We start from the raw sequence: 14740 nt of genomic DNA, 5'->3' as shown, positions 1-14740 counted from the left end.
AGCAGAACAAAATATCTTTCACCTCACAAATCTTCCAATGTAGTTAGCCTCCTCTCACATCTACCTTGGCCTTTTTCCTCTCCAGGCCAAGTATCCTTGATCCCTTCACCCGAGCCTGTGAAGTGTGTTCCCCAGGCTCTCATCATCCTCATCCTCTTAACCCTTTGCCAGACACTTTCCAGCATATCGATGTCCTTCCCAAAATATTGTGCCTCAATTGCACCTAATTGTCCAGCTGGGATCTAATCAGGGCAAGAGTGTCAAGGTTCTCCCTTTCTTCCTCTTTCGGTGGAACAAGGTAGCATTAGCTTTGGGGCTACCAAAGCTACACAGAGTCCCCAAAACTTCACATCAATAGCAACTTTTCATCCTGAGCCAGTTTCCTCCTCTTCCGGACTTGTGGAGTTGGTGCAATCAACCCAAGAAATGAATTTAACCTCTATCTCCATTAAACTTCCTTTCCCTAGATGCTACAGCCTGTCAAGATCTTTTTTAAACCCAGATTATAATCCCAGATGCCAGTTGACTCCAAAATTCATGTTTTCTGCCATGTATAATGTCTGCGCCTTCACCCAAGTCCTTGATAAAAATGAGGAAGAATATGGGGTTATGGAGACAATCCTGTGAGATCCTAAGGATCTGCCTCCAAACTCAGCCCATTAATGACTAAGTCCGGTCATTCAGTCAGATCTAAATCGACTCAGCTGTCCTGTCATCTAGTCCCTATCTCCCCATCTTGTCCACAAGGATAATGTGAGAAATTTTCCCCAATATTTTACTTGAGTAAATGATGGCACTTCTGTAATTTGGAGAAGGGCTTGGAGCTGAAGACAGGAGGAGGTGGGTTTGGATCCTTCCAGGATATTTACTAAACTTCTCTCTGTCTCAGTTTCCTCATCTGTAAAATGGAAATGGTGATACTTGCCCCAATGACATGGAGTCATTGTGAGGATGAAATGACATGGAGTGTATGGAATATCTCACAAATCTTCCATCCCTACATAAATATCAGCAAGAGCCAGGAACATGCTGGTAAATACTTAGCAACCAGCGCTCGCCGGAGGGGAGGGGGAAAGAGAGGGGGAAATGTACACACAGCACACTGGGAAGGTTAATTTACAACATTAGCATTTCCCCGTCTCTTTCTTAAGTCGATGACTAACAAAACAATAAATCAAGTCCTCATTTAGAAGAGGCAACTGAGTCAGAGTAGAAGAATCCAGTCATCTCTCTATCCTGCATCATCAAGATCCTATCACCCTCACATAAGGACCTGATAAATCTTTTTTCTTGCCCCCATCATAGTGGCCTCCTCTGCCAGCCTCAGTTCATTCTTGGGGCTAGTGGTCCTGATGTGGGACCAGTTAGCCCCATGAATTACCCTTGCTTCCCTCTTCCTAGTTGAGCAGCTACATGTTACAGTGAAAAGGCAACTGATCTTGGAGTCAGAAAGATCTGAATTCAAATCCTACCTCAGCTGCTTATTAGCTGTGACTTGACTTTTTACAGACTTTTCACATATGTAATATGAGATGGATTGAATTTGATATTGTCTAAGGTCCCTCCACATCTAAATCTAAGATCCTATGACATGTTCCTTGGGTGTCCCCATTTATCTTTATAGATAGTTTCCATTTTTCCTCCTCATCAGAATAACTCCAAATTTCATTCTTTCTTGGGGCAATTTCTCCAGAAAGATTGTTGGATCCCATCCATACTTTCTATGAACCATTTGAAATCTACTCTCCCCAAGTCTAGAGTTAGAGTCAGCCTACAGTCACTTTTCCTTTCCTCTCAATTTCATGAACTCTGTGATGAAGCAGAGGTCCCCACTTCAGAAGATAAGTCCTCCTGGTTGGACAGATTCAGATGCAAAATACTAAGGCCGTGGTCCCTTTTAAAGAAAAAATTATCAGTAGATCAAGCTACAGATTTATCAATGGTTCTGATTTTGGGGAAGAGAGGGGAGGGGAAAGAAAGAGAAAATGGAAAGACAAAAAGAGAGAGGAAGGAGAGAAAGAAAGAAAAAAAGAAAGAGAAACAGAGAAAAGAGAAAGAAAGGAAGGAGAGAAAAATGGAAAGAAAAAGGACAGAGACAGAGACTAAAAGAGAAAGAGCATGTTACACCAAATGTCTAGATAGTTACCTTTGTGGTGTTTTGCAAACAAACCTAATTTCCCATCCTTCTATCCAGATCCTCTGTAGTATATCTTCCTATGTCATTGTTAATTAATATTCATACTTAAATGTTCTCCAATATGTTCTACCCCCGTCCTTTTTATGTTCTCAGATTTCTCCCTATGAATGTATCTCCTTAATATAAAATTCTACTCCACCTACATTATCTATTGTTCTGTTTGATCAAAGAATTCCTTTTCCTCAGTCATATTCAAGCGACCAGTCCTTTCCCACCAAGAGTCAGTGAGAGCTATGATATCAAATTTGGGGGGCTTTAAGATCTTTAAATATACCTTTTAACTAATTACCCATCCTTTAGTTTTCTACATTTCATTTTATCTTTTCAGTTAATGTGCATGTTTCCTCACCCATCATCATACCTTCAATCAATAGGAAAAAACCAAATCAAAAGCAAAACCTCTTTGACAAATACACATAATCAAACAAAACAAATTCCCCCAGTGACCCCGTCCAAAAATATGTCTTATTCATTACTTTTTTATCAAATCAACAAATATTTTTAAGTGCTTACTACTTTCTAAGCACTGTGCTAAGTGATGCTGAAAGTGATAGGAGATTTCACTGTCAATTCTCTGAAACTGAGATTTGATATTGTATTGATCAGAATTTTAAAATTTTTCAATCTTATCTATCCTTACAATGTTTTCATTATGGTATAAATTGTTCTCCAAGTCCTGTTTACTTCATCCATTCATACACAATTTCACAAATTTCTCTTGAATCATCCCTTATAGTTCTAGAGAATTCGAGTTGCCATCAAATCATGAACCATCAGCCATCCCCTGACTGATGAGTCATTTCTAGTTCTTTTTCTACATTTTATGCATTTGAACGTAGACATCCAAGGAGCACCACGGATCTAGGTCCCTTTTGGACATTATGTCCTGTAATCTCATAGTCTTCTATCTCCTATTCTTTGTCCTGGTTATATCTCCTGTTCTCTATTTCTCCCTTCTCCCATTCTTTCTGAAAACATCTTGATCAGATTCTCCAGTCTCTGGATTATGATTTTAAACAGCCCTTTTTATGAAAACATCATCCTGGACTAAGAGCCCATAATTTAGTGCCACAGTCCAGCACTCTAAATCCTATTCTTAGACATCTGTTCACTCCCCAAACGTGCCTGATTCTCCTGAATGTTCTCCCTTTGATTGGCAGAAGAGAAGAAAGGCTCTGTCCAGGACTCTCTTCTCTTCTCTCTCTGTAATATTTTATTTGTGATCTCAGCTCCAATGGGCTAATTATAGTCTCTGAGGAAATGATTCTGGGATCAATTTATCCAATCTTAACCTCTCTCCTGACCTCCATCCTCATGGTTACAACTGACTGTTTGACATCTCTTACTGAATGTCCCAAAGACATTTACAAGTCTAAAATGGAACTTCCCAACCCTTTCCTCTTTCTGACCTTTCTATTACTGTCGAGGACCCACCATCCTCCCAGTCACTCAGGCTTGTAATACAGGGGTTAGCTTCAACTTCTTTCTGTCTGTCTATTGTCTGTCTATCTGTCTCTCTCCCTCTCCCTCCCTCCCCCTTTTTCTCTCTCCCTCTCCTTCCCCCCCTTTTCTCTCTCTTTCTCCTTCTCTATCTCTGTCTCTGCTCTGTCAGTCTCTCCCTTCCCCCCTCTAGCTTTCTCTCTCTCCCTCCCTTCATCCTTTTCTCCTTACCTCCTTGTCTCTTTCTCTGTCTCTCTCTTTGCTCTCTGTCCCTTTTTCTTCTTTCTATCTCTATCACTGTCTCTCTGTCTCTGTGTGTGTATCTCTGTCTGTCTTCTATTTCTCTCCCTCTTCCAGATTACCAGTCCTATCCATTCTACCTTTGTAGCAACTTTCCCACCCAGCCCCTTTTTTCAACTTGAACCCAGCTCGCTCGCTCTCTCTCTCTCTCGCTCTCTCTCTCTCTCTCTCTCTCCCTTAAGATTCTGCCTTTTCCAATCCTTCCCTCACATGTCAAATCGACCATCCCAAAGCTCACATCTGAGCACATCACCTAATGCTCTTCATCCCACACCACTACCTCCCAATGGCCGGCAGCTTCAACTCTCAAACCCTCCATTTGCCCTTTCGAGCCCTTTCTGAAGGTCAGCTCCCTCCCAGCCTTCTTCCCCCTTTCTGTCTTTCCTACATGCTGTGATCCAATGATGACTCCTAGCAGTTCTTCACATAAGGCCCTCCATCTCCCAACGCCAGGCCTTTGCCCTGGCTGTCCCCCCTGCCTGGAATGCACTCCCTCATCATCGGGCTTCCCAGATCACCTTTAGACAAAACGCCACCTTCTTCAGGAAGCCTTCTGAGCCTCTTAATACTAACTCCTTCCTGTTGTTGATAATCTCTAATATTTCCTGTTGTTTATGAATAGTCATTTGCATGTTGTTCCTTCCCAGCATGAGACTGAGCTTCTTGAGGTCAGACTAACTTTCTATTTACTTTATATCTCCAGTGCTTAGCACATAGTAGGTGCTTTAGAAATACTTCTTAACTTGACTTACCTGTGAACCCAAGAGCTCCAGTGTTCCGGCCAAACCAGAACTTCCTCATCAGACACAGAAATGCTTTGTCTCCTGGGATCTGCCCCTTTCTGAGTCATCTGTTCTGCATCTTCCCCATGGCTTCCATTCTCCCCCTTGCTCCCAGTCTCTTCCAATTCGTCAACATTATCACAAGTTTATTTTGCATTAATTATTCACGTAGTTTGTATTTATTTTCCTTTGGATTTTTTGGCAACTCTCTGGGCCAATTCTTGTGGCTAAATTTAGCCAAATGGCTCTTTGGGAGGTCACAAATTGCTGCCCCAAAAGCTCCCCAAAAGCTGCAGACATCATAGGATCTCCAAGTTAAAGGGATTTCGAGGGTCGTCTAGTCCAATCTGTACCAAAAAGTGAGTTTCCTCTACAAAGCACACAACACAGCCTCTACCTGAAGACTCCAACACGTGGGAACCCTCTCACTACCCCTCGGGGTGGCCAAATGGCCCCTATGGTCTTTTCCACATGATAATTATCGTTTACATTTTTAGAATACAACGAACTTCACAAATATTATCTCATCTGATCCTTATAACAACTTGATGATGATGATATCTTCACTTCACAGATGAGGATACCGGGCCAGATAGATATTAAATGACTCGCTCAGGGTCACACAGTCAAAGCCGTGGGCAGATTTGAACTCAGGCTTTCCTAACTCCACTGTACTGCCTAGCTACTTTTAGCTTGCAAACTTTTTAAGTCAAATCTAAGTTTTTCTCTTTAAAACTTCCCCTGAAGTCAGACAGTCTATGAAACAGGAAGATTTCTGTCTTCCATGTGTCTCCTAGGTCTTATTTCCCCCATGTGACAGATACCTTCCCAGTGTCTTTATTTGATTCTTTTATAAAATATAATAATATATATTATTAAATATTAATTTATATATAATGAAATGAAATTCATCAAAATTCATGAAATGAAAAATAATAAATAAAACTAAATATTAAATATATATATTTAAAAAAATAAGATAAAACTGAGACCCTTCATCAGGATAAGATGATGGACTTTGACTTAAAAGGATCCCTAGAGGTTATATAGAACAATCCTATTGCTTTAGTGATGAAGGAACTGAAACACAGAGAGCTTAAGTAGGCTTGACCAGGCTCCCAAGGACAATAAATGGCCGAGCCAAGGCCCCAGTCTAAACAGTTTTCTGTTCTATTTTCACCAAGCTACTCTCTAATATTCAGTTGAATGAACAGCCATGGAGTTGGTCCCTCAGTACACGGATCTTAGATCAGAGCTACAATTGAGCCCTTTATTGAATAGAAGGAGGGGAAGCCACCGGGATTGTACGTCACTTAATCATCATCAGCTTCTTCAAAAGCCTGTCTTTGTAACAATAATTTTTTGTTGATGTTGATCCTGTGAGTCAGGAGATAGTGAAGACAGTGAAGAATTAAAATTGGAGGTTACCCAAAAGGGAAGGAGGAGAAGATGGCGGCTTGGGCAGACCACTACATACATACCACCATGAGCAATTAATTGGGAAGCAGGATCGGAGCTGTGCTTTTGGAAGATCCCTTTGGCAGATGAATAGAAGATGAACCGGAGAAGGGAGAGACGAGAGGCTGGGAGACATATTGGCAGCTACTGAAAGCCTCTAGCCAAGGCCTGGGTGGTCATGTAGCTTAGTGGTTAGAGTCAGAATGGTCTGAGTTCAAATCTAATCTAGACAGTTACTACCTGTGGGACCCTGAGCAAGTCACAGACTTTGGCTGCTACCAAGCCAAGCTGCCATCCACACTTAATTAATCCATGAGACCTTCTCACTTCAGAAACAGGTCCTTTTCTCTCCTCGGAGAGCCTTGTGTTTAAAGACAAATGACGACCTTCGATTTCTGGAGCTTCGTCATATATAAAACCAGCCTTATTTGTCATGAATTCGAGCATGGAAGCCTCGGCAGGAACACACAAGCATTTCTTTGCACCCCAAACTCTGCCTGTTCCAGAATTGTTGAATTATAATTCCAATGCAGTCACTCAGCGCAGCAGTGGTTAATGGGCTCTGGAAAGGGAGCATGTGACCGACTTCTGGACATCCATGTATCGTGTGTTTAGGCCGTTGCCGTTGCTGCTGTGGTTTGTCCATTTTCAAAGGCCAATGACATCACAGGTACTCATTCGTCCACTGGATTTAAGTGAGACAGAGGTGCACAAGGCCATCCCTGTTGTTTAGTAATGAGAAACACGGAGAGCTTAAGTAAGCTGGCCCAGGCTCCCAAGGACAATAAACGGCCAAGCCAAGGCCCCAGTCCTCTGTCGAAACAGGTTGATGCTGTTTCTGTTTTCACCAAACTACTTTCTAATATCCGGCTGAATGAACGGCTCCTTCCCTCTTCCAGAGTCATTGAAGGCCCTTCTGTTCTAATACAAGGTGTAATGGAAGGAGTTCTGGCTTTGGAGCCTGAGAGCTTGTTGTTCACTTATTTTCAGTCATGTCCAACTCTTCCTTCTCCAGCTTACAGCCTCCTTCTCCTCCTTATAGGAGGAACTGAAGCAAATAGGACTGAGTGACTTGCCCGGAGTCACACAACTAGTAAATGTCTAAGCCGAGATTTGAACTCACAAAGATGAATCTTCTTGATTCCAATCCCAGCACTATCTGCTGCACCACCTTGCTGCCCTCTGAAGTCAGAGGGCTTAGATTCAAATCCTGACAGCACTATATATTCACTGTTTTGGCAAATTGCTCAAGCTCTCTGGGCCTCAGTTTACCCAGTTTATAAAAATAGGAAATCAAATTAGATGACTTCTAAGTCAGGTAACTTTATGCTCTAATTCTAGAATAACATGCTCTCTCATGAGCAAATGTCTCTTCTGGATATAATTCTACTGTACACAATCCTTCCTTTCAAATGTTCAGCAACATCCTTGTTTGTTTGAAGGGACTTCTCACTATTGGGACAGTTAGTGATCAAAATTCTGAGTGAAGGGGCAGCTACGTGGTGCAGTGGATAGAGCACCAGCCCTGAAGTCGGGAGGACCAGAGTTCAAATCTGGTTTCAGACACTTAACACTTCCTGGCTATGTGACCCTGGGCAAGTCACTTAACCCCAATTGCCTCAGGGGAAAAAAAATTCTGAGTAGAAAGGAGACCATCTAGTCCGATGCATCACTTCTGCAAATTGCAAAATAAGACTTGGGATGGGAAGAGGCCCTACTCAATCACCATCGTCATTTTGAAAGAAGAAAAACATAGGCAAGGTGTTGGAGGTCTACCTTTCTAACATCAATGACTTGTTCAAATGAAGCCACGTGTGAAGCCGCCTATTTTGGAGCCATGACGTCCTAGGGGCCCCGAAAAGGAGACAGAACTTAGCACAGGATTCCCTTGTTCTCCAGGCAGCAGGGCAACTATCGTATGACCTTGGCCAGGTAACTTGGAACAGCTTCGTCGGCTTTGGTTTCCTCGACCGTAACGTGAGTGGATTGTTGCACATGAGCTCTGAGATCCTTCTGACCTGGGATCCGGAGCCCTGTGATTCTCTGGAAACAATCTCATTTACTTGAATAAAATAACTTTTGTTACTGTCCTTTGTCTCTGCAGCGTCTTCATTTCCCAAGGCAGCCCTCCCCGCTTTCCTTCCCAAAGAGCCTTCTCCAGGGGCAAGTTTGAACAGTGGAAGGATTAGTGTGGGATGCTGGGAATCCAGAGGAGCCTGCTTGTCTCCCTCAGACGTCCCGCTTCCTCCTCCTCCCCCAGACTATAGCACACAGACACACTCACACACACACACACTCACACACACACACATTTACACACTCACACTCACACATTCACACTCACACACACCCTCCAAGAGCAGCTCATCTATTTTACTTTTCTTTCTCTGTTTTTGCAGAAAGAATATTCTTCTCAGTCCAAGTTTCACAATGAAAATAGGAAACACAGTATGAATGGCTCAGGTAAGTCAGAAACTAACCCGGCTAGAGTTACCCAGAGCAGCGAACCTAGAAGAGTGACCTTGTTCTTCCCAGCTCAGAGGCTGGATCCTTGGGAAGGTGCCCGCCCCCCATCAAGAGGGTACAACCTTTCCAAATGGGTCTGGCTTAAGGTCTGCTTTGGCTCCCCACTTTATTAAGGCCTATTTTTTTCAACTTCAGATTGAAAATCTGAGATTTTATTCTAACTTTCTAACTATTATGATGTGAATTAACAAATGCATTAAAAAGTTCCCCTTTTTATTGAATAGGTACTGGATTTCATTGGTATAAGGAACTCTCAGGCAGGGAAAGTCTTTCTACCAATGCAGATCAGCACCTTATTGATGATTTACAATCTTAGATAGTTATTGGATGGAGTGAATGATTTACCCAGGGTCAATAACAGTCTGAGGTTAAGATTTGAACCCAGGGCTTTCTGGCTTCAAGGCCAGCTCTCTATCCTCTATTCTTTTTGCCCCTGTGTTCTCATTCTCTCTCTCTGTGTCTGTCTCTCTATCTGTCTGTCTCTCTGTCTCTGTCTCTCTCTCTGTGTCTCTCTGTCTCTCTCTTTTTTTCTCTCTCTCTCTCTCTCTCTCTCGCTCCGTCTCTCTCTCTCTCGCTCTATCTCTTTCTCTCTCTATCTCTTGCTCGCTCTGTTTCACTCTCTCTTTCTCTCTGTCTCTCTCTCTTTCTCTCTCTCTCTTCCCTTGCTCTTCTCATGAAGAACTATTTGTAGAATAGTAGAAAGAAAACCTGAATTCGAATCCCAGGGATTCCTTTCTGCCTATATGCTCCTGCCCAAGTCTCTTCCCTTATTTGGGTCCCAGTTTCTTCCACTGTCAAATGAGAAGGTTGTGATAGACTGTCATGATGGTTCCTTCCTGTTCTGAGCTGATGGTCCCATGATCCTATTCTGCTCTCCATAGCTTTTTGGCTTCTCTTTCAACTTTCTGACCTCTCTTTGCTCATTACCAAACTTTAAGTATTGTGTCTTGTGACTGACTGTCCAGACTACATACAGTGCTCCCAAATATAGTTAACTTAGGCAGTTAATATAGTCAAGTTACCCGCACAGATGTAAGGGTATGCTAGTAAATATTTAACAATCAGATCTCTGGAAGGAAAAAGTGTACACATAGTACATTTAAAAGTTATATCTACATTATTTCCATCTTCCTTATCATTTCTTAAGTCTAAACAATCAATCAATAAATGAATAAATCAAACCTTGGTATTTAGCAGTGACTGATCCAAGATTTAAATAAATACTCAAATTCACACTCACAAAATTTAACCATCAGTTCCCCACACTGAAAATTTAATAATCAGTTCTCCAGAGCCAATACAATCTGGCACCAGCTAGGACAAAGCACTACCCTGATAATCAATCCATTTCTTCCAAGGAACTCTTAACAATCACGCCAGTATGCTCTCTCCGTAAGAGGAACATTCTTTGTTTTTCTTTTCTCTTTCCACTTGTTAAGACATCGATGACATTTCCAAGATCCGAAATGCCTGACTAAGGTTCATATCCTCCCTTTGTTGCTCCCCAGCCATTCTTCCATCATGAATTTCCAAGGTCATAGAACAACTTGAAGGGAACCTGAATTTCTCTAAGACTTACCTTGCCACATCGGCCTGTCAAAAGTTATGGGAAAGGAGCTTGCCGAGCGTAATCCAAGGCCCTGTCCCAGCGTTACGTTCAGTAAGTACTTCAGAAAGGCAACAGACCTCCAGTTCCATCTACCTCCCGGCCGTTTGTCTCCTGCTGCGCCCTTGCCATGCCCAGGTTTCTCAGTCTTCACACTAGATTTTAGTTGGCCCTAGATTATTGTGGGATCTCAAGAACGCACCCAACAAATAAAAGTCTCTTTAGGTCGGGGGTAGCCCTGTTGGACACAGCCTCCATTCTCTACATCAGCTCACTTAGAGCGAAGGATTTTACAAATCCTGTTCCCTGGCCCAGAAGCTGGCTTGGTGGGCTCTGCTCCTAATTCCCAATGAATCTCTTGATAATGGCCAAAGGTACGCCCGTTCTCTTTCCATCTGCCCATCCATCTCCCACTGTTCTTCTAGAAAGGTGAGCCAAACTGGGCAACTTATCCCCTAGGCTGCTTCTTAGAAAAAGTGCATCAAGAACCCCAGAACTAGAGAAGTGTCAGCTATGGTCATTTTTTAACTTTGGCTGAATTTTGTCACATTCTTTTTTTTTTCTGCTGAGGCAATTGGGGTTAAGTGACTTGCCCAGGATCACACAGCTAGGAAGTGTTAAGTGCCTGAGGTCAGATCTGAACTCAGGTCCTCCTGACTTCAGGATGTCACATCATTCTTTTAGCTTTCTTTTTCTTCTTTGTGTGAAAAATTCATTCCCCAAGTAAGTTTTCTTGTATTTCTTTCAATTCTTGGGATCATGGATCATAGACTCGAGATCTGTAGGGGGCACTGCAGGGGATGATCACTTCTGACTTGAGGGTGGGGAAAGAGAAGGATCCGTAAAGAGCTACTATTAACACAACCTCTCTCCCAGATTGAGAACTGGAAAGATCACAGGTTCATACATCTAGATCTTTGAAAGATCTTAGAGACCAAAAACTCTAACTCCCTTCACTTTACTGATAAGGAGACTGAAGTAACTTGCCCAGATTCACACAACTAGAAAGTGTCTAAGGTAGGATTCAAACTCAGGTCTTCATAGTCATCGTAACTTGTGAAGGAATGAATTCATCCTCCTTGATCCAATTCAATAATCACCTGGTAAGTGGCTGCCCTTTGTTGGGATACTGTGCCAGAGGTTAAAGACATAGAAACAAAAATTATACAACCCTGTCTCTCAAGGAGCATGTATGCGGCTGAAAGGCGAGAAATTTATACAAAGAAATAGGAGATACATAAAAGCAATTACAAAGCCATTTAGTAATTATTATGAAGGACTGGGGTAGCAGAGACTTGGGGGAAGGAGACGCCTGCCCCGGGTCATGGTAAAGATAAAGAATAGGATTAGGGGGTGAGGCAAAGAGAGAGCTAGAAAGAGAGCCCCTTGTAATGAGAGAGACGGTTTAGAAGGCAGGATTGTGGAGGGTGGGGAGACTGAGGGTGTGAGCACAGAGGGAAAGAGTATATGCCAGATAACTACATGGCACCTCCCTCCCAGGGCTGGAGTGAGGAGCAAGTTACATGGAAAGTGCTGGGCAAACCTTGAAATGAACTGCACACATGTGTGTTATATAGCTATAAGCTGTAGAGATGTTAGCTCTTTTTACTGAGACATGAGAGATCATGACATAAAGGATAATGGAAGAAGAGGAGGAGGAGAAGAAAGAAGAGGAAGAGAAGAAGAAAGAGGAGGAAAAAGGGAGGAGGAGAAACAAATGAAAAAAAAGGAAGGAAGGAAGGAAGGAAGGAAGGAAGGAAGGAAGGAAGGAAGGAAAGGAAGGAAGGAAGGAAGGAGGAGGGGAGGGAGGGACAAAGGGAGGGAGGGAGGAGGGAAGGAAGGAAGGAGGGAGGGAGGGAGGAGGGAGGAAAGGAGGAAAGAAGGAAGGAAAGAAGGAAGGAAGGAAGGAAGGAAGGAAGGGAGGGAGGCAGGAAGAAAGGAAGGAAGGAAGGAAGGAAGGAAGGAAGGAAGGAAGGAAGGAAGGAAGGAAGGAAGGAAGGAAGGAAGGAAGGAAGGAAGGAAGGAAGGAAGGAAGGAAGGAAGGAAGGAAGGAAAGGAGGAAGGGAGGGAGGCAGGAAGGAAGGAAAGAAGGAAGGAAAGAAGGAAGGAAGGAAGGAAGGAAGGAAGGAAGGAAGGAAGGAGGGAGGGAGGGAGGGACAAAGGGAGGGAGGGAGGAGGAAGGAAGGAAGGAGGGAGGGAGGAAAGGAGGAAAGAAGGAAGGAAAAAAGGAAGGAAGGAAGGAAGGAAGGAAGGAAGGGAGGGAGGCAGGAAGAAAGGAAGGAAGGAAGGAAGGAAGGAAGGAAGGAAGGAAGGAAGGAAGGAAGAAGGAAGGAAGGAAGGAAGGAAGGAAGGAAGGAAGAGGAAGGAAGGAAGGAAGGAAGGAAGGAAGGAAGGAAGGAAGGAAGGAAGGAAGGAAGGAAGGAAGGAGAGAAAGGAGGAAGGGAGGGAGGCAGGAAGGAAGGAAAGAAGGAAGGAAGGAAGGAAGGAAGGAAGGAAGGAAGGAAGGAAGGAAGGAAGGAAGGAAGGAAGGAAGGAAAGAAGAAGGATTCTTATTCTCAAGAAACTACCATTCTACCAGGGGAGACAATAAGAGCTAGCACTTAGAACTTTAAGGTTTACAAAGTTATATATGCTGTTTGTTCTTCACAGCAGGCCCGTGACACAAAAGCCATTATGATCTCCTTTTTAGAGATAAGGAAACTGAGACTGAGCAGTTAAGTCACTTGCCCAGGGATGCACAGCTAAACAACAGGTACACGTACACGTGTTTATTAAAAACTAAACTGTACCAACAGGAGCCAGCAGCTGCCAGGCAGACAGCAGTCACAGCCGGGCATGTGCCCGGTCAGGGCAGGCAGCTGTGGTGGGGGAAAACAAAGTTCAAGGCGGACGAAGGCCCCGACAGGTCAGGGGCGGACAGAGGCTCCAGCTCCACTGGACCATGGAGAGCTCCGGGCAGCAGCTGCTCAGATGCTTGACTGACTTGGAACACTTGGCCAAAGAAACTTCCCCTCCTGCTTCTAAAGGCGCTCTCAATGCTGGCTAATTTGGACCCGCTATTCCTTGAGTAACGAGCTGTGCCTTAATGATAACCAAGTACTTTATACACAGAATCTCAGCAGCCACTGAGCCCCTTCCCCAGGAGCGGGTGATTCGGAAGGGCTTGAAGCCTTTCAGAAATGGATTGTCCAGTGATTAGTCAGGATGTGAACATACGGCAGGCCCCAAATTATGGAGTTTTAGCCTTACTGTGATGGTTTCTTTACAAACAGCCCCTGACTTCCTGTTCGTACAGCCCCCAGCTTCCCCTTGGTGAATCACTCTATATGATTAACTCCTGTTTACAGTACAGGAAACTGAGGCTGAGGGCGGTTAGTGGGCTGCCTGTGGTCACACAGCTCATTAGCGTCAGGATGGGATCCAAACTTTGTCCTCCAGCATCCCCATTCAGCTCCCCTTCCGCTCTGCCTCTTAAATGGGTTTTCCCCTCCTATAAAGCATTGCTCATGTTTAGAAAGGACTTTAAGTTCTGCCACGTGCTTTCCTCCTCACCACCATCCTGCTAGAAAGGTGAGTAAGAATATGATTGTCCCCATTCTCTGGATCAGTAAACTGATGGTCAGAGAAGGCAAGAAGTCCTTGCTCCCATTCTTCCCCATGCCCGGGCTCTCTTGTCTCTTGGAATCCTCTCCATCCTACAAATCCTGGCTGGCTTGAATGCTGTTTCCCTCCTCCAGGGACCTTTCCTTATCCTCACACCTACCTCCATCCCCAGGACCTGCCAGACGGGTCTCTCTCCCTCCTCGACATCTCTTAGGCCTTTGGCCAACTCTTCTTGACTCTTGCAGCCCCCGCTTCCCCTCCCCCCCCCGTACTGATCAGAGTCACCCTCAGGGACTAGCACTGCCCTGGATACCCAGTGATCTCTTAAGCAGCTTCTGAACTAGGATCCAAGAGGCTCCCCAAATCTGCCCTTGTCTTCTTGGGCTACCCAGAAGTCTTACCCCTCATGGTAAGCTTGAGAACTGCTTTTATTCCCCCTTCTAAGCTCGTAATTATGTCATACATTTCGTCCTAGAATCCTAAAGGTCATGGAGTCCACCCCATCCCCCATTTTGCAGATGAGGAAACTGAGAGCCAGAGATAAAAGAGATGAAATGGACATGAGAGATTATCAACGCTATAAGCAATTTGATCATTTTAATTTGAAAATTGTTTAAAACAAGATTTAAACTATTGGGTAATTTTTAAAATTGATAATAGTTTTTTGTTTATTTGTTTGCTGAGGCAATTGGGGTTAAGTGACTTGCCCAGGATCACACAGCTAGGACGTATTAAGTGTCTGAGGTCAGATTTTAACTCAAGTCCTCCTGACATCAGGGCTGGTGCTCTATCCACTGTGCCACCTAGTTGCCTCAATAATAGTTTGTT

At 43.8% G+C, this 14740-nt stretch overlaps 1 protein-coding gene across 2 annotated transcripts in view; it reads left to right on the top strand.

The window, feature by feature from the left end:
* FAM107A (family with sequence similarity 107 member A) overlaps window positions 1-14740 on the top strand; it is a 114443-nt gene that overhangs the window by 66975 nt on the left and 32728 nt on the right. The window contains exon 2 of one of the 2 annotated variants that reach the window (XM_031953403.1): window positions 8577-8640. In XM_031953403.1, coding sequence (XP_031809263.1) covers window positions 8577-8640 — 64 coding nt within the window. Of the gene's footprint in view, window positions 1-8576; window positions 8641-10103; window positions 10364-14740 lie in introns of those variants that run through there. The other variant, XM_031953414.1, reaches the window with a different exon arrangement.

Source organism: Sarcophilus harrisii, chromosome 1 (genome assembly GCF_902635505.1).
Source record: "Sarcophilus harrisii chromosome 1, mSarHar1.11, whole genome shotgun sequence".
Classification (NCBI taxonomy): domain Eukaryota; kingdom Metazoa; phylum Chordata; class Mammalia; order Dasyuromorphia; family Dasyuridae; genus Sarcophilus; species Sarcophilus harrisii.
This window is presented reverse-complemented; position numbering and strand designations above follow the sequence as displayed.